General features: G+C 40.4%; 1 protein-coding gene across 12 annotated transcripts in view; it reads left to right on the top strand.

Annotated features, from left to right (window-relative positions):
* NKAIN3 (sodium/potassium transporting ATPase interacting 3) overlaps window positions 1-12,618 on the top strand; it is a 664,031-nt gene that overhangs the window by 498,091 nt on the left and 153,322 nt on the right. For all 12 annotated transcript variants that reach the window (XM_073331057.1, XM_073331058.1, XM_073331054.1 and 9 more), the window contains one exon: window positions 6,284-6,481. In XM_073331057.1, the coding sequence (XP_073187158.1) occupies window positions 6,284-6,481 (198 nt within the window). The remainder of the gene's footprint in view (window positions 1-6,283; window positions 6,482-12,618) is intronic.

The raw sequence follows: 12,618 nt of genomic DNA, 5'->3' as shown, positions 1-12,618 counted from the left end.
TAACATGTGTATTTCCTGATCTTTGGTGACTTTAATCATGCAACCACAATATTTTTGCATGTAATCATACTATTCATTAAGTACATACACATATATATGTGAAAAGTGAATGTAGGCAGGATTTTTTGGAAATAAAGTTTCAAACCTAACTATCTGCTCCACTACCAAGAACATTATGATACATCTAGAGTCACTACACAACAATCTATATGGGAACTGTCCAACTGAAACCTCAAGAAAATTTTAGGTAGAATGAAATTAGGCCAGGGCATCAGTCCCCATAAATCTATAAGACCTTTAATGATGTTGGCTCATCTTATCTAAAAGCGAGAATCTCCAATGGCCCAGTGACCTCTGACAATGACTGGAATTCATTTCTGTGCAGACAGGCAGCACAAAGCCTATGTACCGCTTAGCACTAGAGTTTTAAAACCATAGCAAGTTAAATGGGACTTAAGTGGTGCATAAGGTCTTCTGCACAGGACTGAATTTCAAGCAGTGTGCCTGAGAGGGAAGAACATGATATATGGAATAACTAGCATCACTTCTCCTTTACGCACCTACAATTTTTCCGGAACATTATCATCCATGTACTGTTCGAACATAAGTGTGTGAGATCTAACAAGACTGCAGAGGGAGAAGGTATGTCTTATAGCCTGATGCAACAAATAAATGCAAGGACATGTGGTGTGAGCTATAAGTGCAGAAGGTCCACAATCCTAAAGCATTGTGCCTTTGCACTCTCTCTTTGGATTCAAGGCATGCTGTTATATAGATGCATAGAGTCTGGTACACAGTCAGTAGTAAGCTTGAAAAACTGCATACTTTTGTAAGAAAACAGCAATTTACATTACATTACCTTCTGGAAGATTGAGTGTCTTGAAGCAGTTGTTTAATGGTTGTTTTTAACATGAGAGAACAGTATGTGTTGCATATTGAAAAATTGCAAGCATCCTCTTGGACTTTCCTAACAAACATTTAACTTTCATATAATACTGAAAGGAGTAAGCAATCAGTACTACAGTCTAAGCACCTTCCAAAGTGGTAGTTTTGTGAGAAGTTCTGCAGAAACAGCCAGATTAAATTACAATGGTATTTATAAACTGTACATTGGGAGAAACAAGCTTTGGATTTTCTGGTTCCAAATTTAAGCAAAGTACTTTGAGCACGTTCTTTATTTTAAACATGAGTAATCCCATCCCTATTCAGCAAAGCACTTAAGTGTGTGCTTAAATCCCACTGACTTCAGTGGGATTTAGATACTTGTTGAACGCTTAGCTCACTAGGGATGGGATTATTGATGTGCTTAAATTTAAACACATCTTTGCTGAAACAGGGATTTATCCCATGTGCATACACTTTATAGATCTGGATTAAATGTAACACTGTGGAGTGCACTTATCTAATGCAATGCACGTGCTGAGACATCTGAACTGATATTTAGATGTGTTATGGTTTAAAGAATGAGGAGTACTTGTGGCACCTTAGAGATTAACACATTTATTTGGGCATAAACTTTCATGGGCTAAAACCCATTTCATCAGATGCATGGAGCGGAAAATACAGTAGGAAGATATATATCTACAGAGAACATGAAAAGACGGGGGTTGCCATACCAACTCTAACAAGACAAATTAATTAAATTGGGCTATTATCAGCAGGAGAAAAAAACTTTTGTAGTGATAATCAGGATGGCCCATTTCAAACAGTTTACAAGAACGTGTGAGTAACAGCAGGGAGAAAAATTAGCATGGGGAAATAGGTTTTAGTTTGTGTAATGACCCATCCATTCCCAGTCTTTATTCAAGCCTAATTTGATGGCGTCCAGTTTGCAAATTAATTCCAGTTCTGCAATTTCTTGTTGGAGTCTGTTTTGGAAGTTTTTTTGTTGAAGAATTGCCACTTTTAGGTCTGTAATTGAGTGTCCAGGGAGGTTGAGGTGTTCTCCGACTGGTTTTTAAATTTTATAATTCTTGACATCTGATTTGTGTCCATTTGTTCTTTGTTTGTTGTTTAACAAATTTTCCACAAGCTTGATATGTGGCATCTGAAATGAGTGGTGGTGTTTCAGTATTGTATATGTTATGGCATATTCATATGAATTATTTGTTCAAAATTATATTCATATTGCCTCCTTGAAAACCACAACACTTTAATTGTACCTAAAATGCAGAGGTCATTGCGACTCTGTACATGAACACATTTTGCTTATTGTTAAGATTGTCTAGTCTGGAAGCTTTTTCAAACAGGGATTATCATATTATAAATAGGCTTGGCAGAATCAATGTTTATATAATTTGAGGAATAATACCAACATTTATTTTTAAGCATTTTTTTCTATTTTTATCTATTTACATTTTCACAGTTCTGGAAAACTATTGGGAAGCTCAGACAATATTTTAATGATAGTAGATGTTAAGATTCAAACTGTTAAAGCACTATAATTGTTAAAACACAATCTGTCAACATCATATTTCAAATGAAACAAAGTTCCTTAAATCCGACTCTAAGTTTTCAAGCAGCATTTTTCTTTCTTTAAATTTAGATTATTATTGGTGGAAGTGTGTGTGTGTGTGTCGGTGATGAAACTGATGTTCAGTGACATTTACCAATAAAAATCTAATCCTTCTAACCCTAATTATCAGTGTTTGTATAGTGTCTAGCCCCGTGGGGTGCGTAGGGTCTGCTATAAAACAAAGAATTATTTGTATTTTTTTTTATAATTTATTAGCCATAAACAACATTTTGTGTGGAAAAGTAAAAGACACAGAGTGGATCAATGTTCTTTATCTCATTTCACCGTTATTTGTGAGTTTCTTTATTTCAGTATAAATAGTAAAACTACTAGTTGATTTTTTTTTTTTTTTAAGGATGGCATAAATGACACATTATATAGCTTAGGTGCTTCCTAGAGAGAAGATACACTTTGGCAACAGCAAATTTTTTTTCAGGCTTTCATTTATTGATCAGTAGCTTAATGTTTATCAGATGTAACATTATCACTTTTTGGAGTAACATATTAGAGGTCAAACTAAAGCACCAAGTAATTTTTTTGGTTAGCTTACACTTATAAGACTCTGGTCTCTGCTGGATAATTATTTATCTTTCGCATCTGCTTTGGAGAACCAGGGTGTGGCACTCTGGCATTCACAGAATCATAGAATATCAGGGTTGGAAGGGACCTCAGGAGGTCATCTAGTCCAACCCCCTGCTCAAAGGGGGTTACCCAGAGCTGCTGAACAAAAGTAATGATACAAAAAGTGCCACGATCACATCCTTTGCACATCAGAGCAGAGAATTTGCTGGTGATATGGGTGCTTCCTTCTCTCATTGTACCATCAGTGGCTTGAAAGTCAGATTTCACAAATGTCTCCTCTTCCATTACTGAATGAAGGATGATAATGGCCAGTGATGTCAATGGGACTTCTTAAGCACATGCTAAAAATTAAGCACATCTGTAGGTGCTTTGCTGAATAGGAATAACAGCTGGATGACAAATTTTAAATTTAAAAACGTTGTCAAAATTTGCAAAACATAACTGGGAGAACTTTTCCAAATGTTTGTCCATCTCTAGATGAGATTTAGGATGTTTGTGTGTTTCCTTTACAAGGTTTATTTTTAATAAAGTACTGTACATAAATATATTGGCTCATTCTTGAAGAAAACAAAACAGTTGCCTCTGTAATGGTACAGTTCTTTTGCAGATCATATTTCTGGCTTGCAACGATACATAGCTTCAGAGTTAGTTTACAGGGTAATCCCTACTTAAGGTTGTTCTTCCGGTACAATGCAGAAAAATAGGCAAACAACTATTATGAAACAGGGTGAAATTCACCCCTTGCGTGGAGGCCTAGTAGAAGGCCCAGGCACCACTTAAGTTCCATTTAAGCCTTCAGGGACTCAAAGCAGAAAAATCCTTAATAAAGTTCTCACTACCAAATATTGAATGGGAGACTTTTCCATGGCTTAGTAGCATAAAGAGAAGTCCATCAGTAATGTGTAATAAAATAACAGGGATTGTTGCACTGAGCCAAACATAAGAAACTGCCCAATATTGGCGCTTACTTTTATTTATATTTATAATTTTACCTAAGCAGAGTTGTCTGTCAATTTTTATTTCAATTCAGTAAGATATCACCCTACCACAGGGATGGGCAAACATTTTGGCCTGGGGGCCACATCGGGTTTTCAAAATTGTATGGAGGGTTGGTTAGGGGAGGCTGTGCCTCCCCAAACAGCCAGGTGTGGCCTGGCCCCCCGCCCCCTATCAAACCCCTCTCTGTCCCCTGACACCCCCTCCCAGGACCTCTGCCCCATCCACCCCCCCGTCCCCTGACCACCCCCAGGCTCCCCACCCCGATGGCTCCCCGCTGCCCCATCCAACCCCTCCTCTCCTTCCTGATGACTCCCCCATGATCCCTGCCACCATTCAACCCCCCTGTTCCCTGCCCTCTGACCGTCCCACCCCTATCCACACCCCAGTCCCCTGACCACCATCCTGAACTCCCCTGCCATCTATCCAACCCCCCACTCCCTGCCCCCTTACCGCACTGCCTGAAACACCGGTGGCTGGCAGTGCTACAGCCATGACACCCAGAGCACCAGACCAGGCAGCCGCGCCGCCCTGCTGAAGCCAGCCACGCCACCGTGCAGCACAGAGCACTGGGTCAGGCTGCGGCTCTGCAGCTGCGCTGCCCAGCAGGAGCTCCCAACCCCGCCGCCCAGAGCATTGCACCGGCGACGCAGTGAGCTGAGGCTGCAGGGGAGAGGGAACAGCAGAGGAGGGGCCAGGGGCTAGTCTCCTGGGTCAGGAGCTCAGGGGCCGGGCAGGAGAGTCCCGTGGGCCAGATGTGGCCTGCAGGCCGTAGTTTGCCCACCTGTGGTCTATTGTGAGTGCAAAATTTTCTAAAATGGAATCAAAGAATGATGTTCAAAGTCAAAAGACAGATGTCTCACCAAGTCTAAATAATGACTTAGCAACTATATAATATGTTATACAATGGCAAAAATCCTGCTACCTTTGTTTGGTATGGACCTCTTCTTCCACAGAAAGCTAGACTTGTCGGGGAGATTAATAAGGTTCAGTATGTGAGCCTGTAAAAGTATACCTGCAGCAGCCCACATTTGTACCCACAACTAAGCATGTATATGCCTAGAAAATGTGATGCTTTTTCAGTACAGCCAGAAGACAAGCATTTTTGCAGGCACAACCGGAGTGGTCTTCAAAAATTTGTTAGAATTTTGCCACTGTTACTGCTCTGCTGAGCCATGAAGGTGGAAGTGAGTGGGTGAAAATATGCATGTTATACTACACTATTCATGTTGTACTGGTAGGTTTACACAAAATAACAGATATTTCCACTAGACCTGTGGCCTCAAATGTATTCTGTAGCGGTTTATTTTAGATCTTATCCTGTAAAAATAACATTGGGTATATGCTAGGGTTTCTCAGCCCATGGGTTGGGACCCAAAATTGGGTCACAAGAATGTTTCAAAGGGTCACATGGCAGCTCCTCTGGCTTCTGTCCCACAGGATTGACTGGTTTTGCCTCCCTGCTCCAGGCACAGCAACCTTAGGGGTCCCAGCTCCACCCAGGTTTGGCTGAGCCGTCATGACGACAGGAGCCTGGGTAGTTCAAATCTGAGTGAGTGGCACTGCAATCCCCTGAGCCAGGTCACAACTCCACTCACACAAATTTAGTCCAGTTGTGGGGGCAGGGCCAGTCTGAGTGGCACGGCAACCCTGGAGGTTGCAACACCCAGAGCAGAGAGCCAAGGCCAGCCAGTCCCACAGCACAGGAACTGGCACTGTAGGGTGAGTGTCGGGCAGGATCCAACCAAAACCACCCCTGGGCCTCCACCCTCAGACTATTTACTGGGTCACGACAGGCCATAAAAATTTATAAGGGGGTCATGAGCCCAAAAAGGTTAAGAACCACTGTTTTAAGTGACTGTCACCTTTACCTACCATAAGAATAAATACATTCTGGAGACACTTTCTAGTAAAGTAATAATTAGGTTGTATTTTTAGATTCCAAGTTTCTTTTGGACAGGGACTATTATTTGCTCTATGTTTCATAGAGTATCTACCGATCAGGGCCCCAGTAAGATTTTTCTCTTTCCTTTTCTATGGTCTGGCTTCATCTTAGAAATTTGTATTAATTTATCTGTTTATTTAGCTGAGTTTTTCTTTTATAAGTGAAATTACATTAATTCCTGTTTTCACCTTTAATGCTGTGACAGAAGGGCATTTCATCCCTTTTTCTCTCTCTCTGTCTCCTAGGAAACTGATCTCATGACCTTTAACATTTCAATGCACCGTTCCTGGTGGCGAGAGCATGGGCCAGGCTGCATACGGAGAGTGGTGCACCCTTCAGCCCCTGGGATCCTAGACGATTACTCCTATGTCTCTGTGACGGGCTGCATCATTGACTTCCAGTATCTCGAGGTCATTCACAGCGCCATCCAAATATTACTGTCTGTAAGTTTCTATTTTCACGAATGCTATTTTCAGTTATCAGATTGTACCACTCCTACTCTTCTTTAGTATGCAGGTCACATGCTATTGTTTCTGTTTACTGCGTGGATGGTTTCAGTAACTGACCAATAACAGTACAGATTTTACCTTGCATATTTGAATATAAAACTTGCCATTTGAAATGTACACTGTTCTCCTATGCTGATATTTCATAACAGCCCTACACTGGGTTCATAGCCCTAATGCTGGCCCTTTGTATGGAAGTGGATTTCATCCATAGCAATTAATGCTATTCATTAGAACGTGTGCAGAAAGGGAACACTTCATCCAGCTCGGACTATAAATCTATTTTAGCTAGTAAATAGTTTCCTAATGCAAACTAAGAACCAGTGAAAAAGGTCAGGGAAATTGTAGTAATTAGAGTACCACTATGCCCTTTTTTTCTTACATTCTGTATCCTTCTGTGGGAATCTGGGGTATCCAAACATTTTACCTGAGTGGGCTACTTACGGCAGTTACTGTATAATTACCTTACCAGCCTGAAACTGCACACCATTTAATATAATAATATTATTGTGCCATGAAGAGAAGCCTATTATCTATCAGATACTGCAGATTGTTCTGCTACTGGACTGTGAAGATTTGCACTACTGAAACTAAAGTGGCCATGGGGGAAGAGGGAGAACGGGACCTAATTTCTCAGGAGCAGTAGACTAGATTTTGTTTGTTTAGTTGAAAATTGCTTGCAAAATATAATAATCATAGTTTTGTACAAGATCTTGATATACGAGTGTAGGAGGGTATTGGAGTGGACAGCAATAGGTTACTGAGCAAAAAAGAGAGAGAATCCTGTGAAATTGTTTATGGCAAAGTAGAATTAAAATGCCATATTTTAGAAAGAAAGAAAGAGAAAGAAAGAAAGAGAATTAAAACATTTTTTTTTGTGGCAGCTAGTTCTAAAAGTAGACTGTGTCTTTCTGGAGCTTGCAATAGGGTTAAATTTCATAACATTTTTATGTAGCAATAGTAGTGCAATAAACCTTTTTATAACATAACAAAAATTTTATTGGCATAAGAAATTGTTTTATCATGCTAACTCTGGTCCAAATGAACAGGAAGGTAAATGCTTTTATTTGATAGGGAATTAGATTATCTGTAGCATGAAATCCCTCAAGGGGTAAATACTGCATACCAGTCCAGGTAGATCTTTCTGCTTTTCAAAAGATCTTTTCAAAGGTTCCTTTTACTTAAATATTTTAACTTGTATATAAAAAGCAACAGTTTTATATGCACAAGATGGTGCATCTATGACCATATTAGACCCTGCTTACATCACTCCTGTGCCTCTAGTGCAGTCCAATCACCTGTGATGCTTGCTGTATATGCATTAGAGTAGTCATCATCAAAGAGTCATCCTCTGCAAACAGTTAGTAGGCCAGAGTAATTTAAGGTCTGAACCTGATGCTGAACATTCATTGATATCAATGGGAATTGCAAGTACTCAGCATCTCTCAGGATTAGACTCTTTTCCCTATTCTAACTATAGGGAAATCCAGTCATATTTTAGAGTAGTGTGGTAACTGCTGTAAAAGCTGACTTTTAAAAGGGAACCTTGGTAGCATTACACAACAATACATTATTCTATGTACAGTGCATGGAAAATTTCCTACTGATGAACACATCCTTATACACAGTGCCTTTAATTTTTAAAAAGTGAGGCATGTCCTCTATGCTGAGTGCCAAATTTTGCAGGGAACAAATGCTGGTTGCATAAGTGGCAGCAGCTTTGAGCACGTCTGTGGCCCATAAACCCTTCTGGGGAGGCTATTTGGAGAGAGATGTTCTTACACAAAACTGGAAATGCTAAATGGGGAGTGGGAACTGGCTTTCATAAGACAATCTCTGAAGTCCATAGAGAGTCTCTCATTGACTTCAGTGCGCTCTGGATTAGACTCAGAATGAGCCATTTTATATGGACATTAGGAAAAACTTTAGTTTTAGGTTGGACATTAGGAAAAACTTCCTAACTGTCAGGGTGGTTAAGCACTAGAATAAATTGCCTAGGGAGGTTGTGGAATCTCCATCGTTGGGGATTTTTAAGAGCAGGTTGGACGAACACCTGTCAGGGTTGGTCTAGATAATACTTAGTCCTGCCTTGAGTGCAGGGGACTGGACTAGATGACCTCTCGAGGTCCCTTCCAGTTTTATGTTTCAATAATTCTGTGATATATATACACACATCGATCTAATATTTAAAAATGTTTCCTTATGGTTCTAATCTCCTCTCTTCTTGACATGGAGGAGAAGGGAATATTTTTACATGACACCCAGTGGTACCAGTGAAATTTTCTGACCACACAATGTCAGGTAATCAATGTTGGACTGACCTCATGGATTGTTATTCTTGTTAATATCACTTTTAGAAGAGAACTACTTCCAGTAAAAAATGAAATTTGAGATGACAGTGGATATTAATTCACAAGTATTCTACACAGGTTCTTATATCATGCTCATCACTGTAGTATCTGAGCTTCTTCCACCAATGTATTAAGTGATGTGACTAATACCTGGTGCGTGGTTTGTTCTCTCATTCTCCCCTCCCTGAGTGGGAGGGTATTGTGTATGCAGTGGAATGTTTTCCTTTTGCTAGGGGTTCTTGTTGTCTTTTTGTTTTTGTTTTGTTTTTTTAATGTACACACTGCTTTGTCTTAATAGAGAAGGCAAGGGCAAAGACATGTGCCTTGCGTTCGGAGTGGAAGTTGATGAGGTTTGTGAATGTCCTTAGAACCTAAGGAAGATCATTCCACAGTCTCTAACCAATGCTCCAAGATTTCTGGTCACCAAACAGACAAGCTTTACCTTTATCGTAGGGGAGTAGAGTTGTGATGCTCAGTGTGACAATGCCTAAGTACCTTTGTGAATCTAGGCCACAGCTCCCATTAATATGAATACTGCAGCCTGTGTGAATCATGCTGAAGCTATACTCAAGGATATTTCCAGCCCATATATTATTTTTGTATGAAAATACATTGCAATAACTTCTTGCTGCCCTCCTGATTACTAAAGTCACTTAATTTTTTAGTCAGATTTACACATGTAAACAAAGACAGACAATCTTAAAAAAGAATTAACTCCTTAAAATAGAAACATGTTAATTCTTGGCACTCTTAAATCCAAACACGGGGTTCTTCAAAAGCATTCTTAGAATCTGTCTACACAGCAGCTGGTGGTGTGATTCGCAGCACAGGTGGACGTACCTGTGTTGTGCTGCAGGAGCACAGGGAGCAGCTCTGACCAGTCACCCGAGTACAGTCCCATCTGACCCCCCGGGTACGTACTCAGGGGGCTAACCCCAGCAGCTTTCTGTGTGGCCCCCGCCACAACCACTCTGCTATTTTTAAGTGTTAGCTTGATTAGAAGCAGCAAGTGTCCAGTGCTTGAATTACCAGGTGAGGGTGGGGCTGGTGGGACTGAGCCCCTTTACTACGCTTTTAGAGGCTACCTCCTATCTGTCGTATGGCCCCCTTACTTCTCAATACTGTTTAAATTAAAGTAAGCCACTTGATATTTAGATCCCCCCGACTTTTTCCCCGTAATTCGAGTGCTGTGTTTGTGTCTGTGTCTACCTGGCCTACTGTTCCTCAAGTTAGCGTGGACCTGACTAGATCCACGCTAGCTTGGATATATCTGCACATGCCGCACTCACAGCTCCCGACTGCAGCGTGGACACAGCCTGGATTAAACAATTCTGCTCCCCTAAAGTCAATGAGTCTTATACCACTGTCTTCAATGGGAACAGAGTTAGGCCAGTGCAGAATGCTTTGGAAAATCCTACCTTTAACATTCATAGACATGTCATCCAAGCACCTGCAGAGTCTAACAATTTTCATTAACTACTTAACTGAATATTTCAATGTTTTGTTGGTTCATCCATGAACATGCAATCATCTCTCTCAAAAAGATAATCATTTCCTCTTGTTTTATCACACAACTATCTGCTCTCATGGCCATTTTTCTTCGGAATGTATAAAACATCACTTCCATATGAAAATGGTAAACAACATGGTCTGATTACATTAGTTCTGGAAATCTGTTGCTTCGCTCCTTCAGCAGTACATCATGGTAACCCAATGCAGTTGCATTACTTTATGAATTATTTCTGCATCCCTGCTTCCAGAGAATCTGTCAAACATTGATTATTTAATATTACAATGAATTATGATATTTGGTGGATTTCAATACTATTTCATTAAAGAGAAATGGAATTTAAATTAGAAACCGTATTCTGCACAACAGCCATTAAAATGGAGGATCTGAGATTCATGTAAATAATTAATCAAAACAAACATGATTGTCAAGTTTGAGAGAGAGATTAAAAGCAAGACAATAAATGATACTGGAAATAGTTGCTTAATGAAGTTCAGATTGTTAACAAGGTCAACATCCTGAGCCATAGATTCAAATACATTTTAGGTTAATTTGAGTAGCTTTTCATGAGTGCCATGCATCAAGAATTCTGTTCTATACTCCATTTTAAAAGCTCCAGACCTTTTTTTCAACAGGGTTATAAAGAAATCTTTTCTCCTTCTCTTTAGACAAGCTAGAGCTGCTGGAATAATTATTGCAGCCCAGTTATCATTAGATATAACAAAAGGGCTAATGATATCAGTATATAACGTGATTCCTCTGAGGAACTGCAGCAGTCCCTCTTTTTCCCATTAGTTATAGCTCTGTTATTTTTATAATTGGGATAGGAAAAGATGCTACGAAGCACATCATCTACACTGTTCACAAAAGAAAATCCCTTTAGAGAATGGCGCCATTGTTCAACCTGGAGCTAGGGTCTCTTTCCATTTCCCAGAATGACTCATGACTGATTATGAAAGCCAATCAACATCAGTATGTGAGAGTAAAACATGAGCTAACTGGATGCGAAGACCTATGGGAAATGTACATGAATAAAATGTACTTCCCTTTTGATATTACATCACTTTGTGAATTTCAGCTCATTACTTTTGTCATCTTTATTGTCTAGGTTGGAAACATTTACTGTGTAACGTTTCCATCATGAACAATTGTACCAGGACATAGAAAAGCAAGTTAACAATGCTGAAAGCAGAGCCTACCTTCAACATTATACCAAAAGAGTATCAGAGAAAAGCATATGTGTAATAATAATAATAGTGAAAAAGACATGACTAATAGCCATGTGAATAGCAGTTTCAGTTGGCCTATGGGCTTCTCAAAGATTCATTAACAGCTTTAGAGTGTTCAACAGCTGATAACTTTTTTTCAGCCGGAGCAATTTTGCAGTAGAACTATAGGGCTGCACTAAGGAACTATGACTGCAGACAGAAGACTTTGTGAAAGCTGTGACAGATGCATCAATTTCCTGAAATATCTTTGGGGATCTTACTGTGTGTAAGATGTATGTAATTCCATGTGGGAGGGTGACCCGAGCTTCTAGAGGTACTAAAAAACAGTGTGAGATGATTAAGGCAAATCAGCCCAGTTGTAATCCCCCAGAGAGGCTCACACCTCCTGCAGAGTATCACATATATATAGATTCTCCAATGACCAACAGACAAAGAAAGGACTTTTGGATAAATAGCCTCACTTGGGGCCTTCTTTCTGATCCAGCTAATGGACAGGACCTCTTGTCCAATGGGGCCCCAATCCTTCCTGTGAAAGGTTGAAAGGACTTTGGCCTACCAACGCCCCATAAGACTTCTGACCCTAGGCTATGGCTTTTTGGCTTCTGACTCAGTGCTCACCCTTGGCTTCAGCACCTGTTCCCTATCTGAACCAGGCTCTGACTTGCAGCTCTAAAACTTGTCTCCTGACTTTGTACCTGCCCATTGGCCTCGAACACCGTGCTGACCACCAGGCCAGACCACCATGTCCCCATCTCTGGCACCAGTCTTTCACAGACCCTGACATAGTGGTGGTGTACACCGTCTTGTGCAGAACACCAGTTTGAGCAGCCCGGAATGGTCCTTGACTCAGGTAATAGTGGCTTATATCCAATCAACTCTTTTTTAGGAAGAGTCCATAAACATAACATAAAGCCCTTTGGCCCTCAGAGTTTGTTTCCTTCTCTGTCCACCTCCCTTGTACCTCCAGGGGGTTCTAAGAGGCAA

The sequence above is a fragment of the Lepidochelys kempii genome, chromosome 2 (genome assembly GCF_965140265.1).
Source record: "Lepidochelys kempii isolate rLepKem1 chromosome 2, rLepKem1.hap2, whole genome shotgun sequence".
NCBI classification, from domain to species: domain Eukaryota; kingdom Metazoa; phylum Chordata; order Testudines; family Cheloniidae; genus Lepidochelys; species Lepidochelys kempii.
The sequence above is the reverse complement of the archived record's forward strand: the minus strand, read 5'-3'. Positions and strand labels throughout refer to the sequence as shown.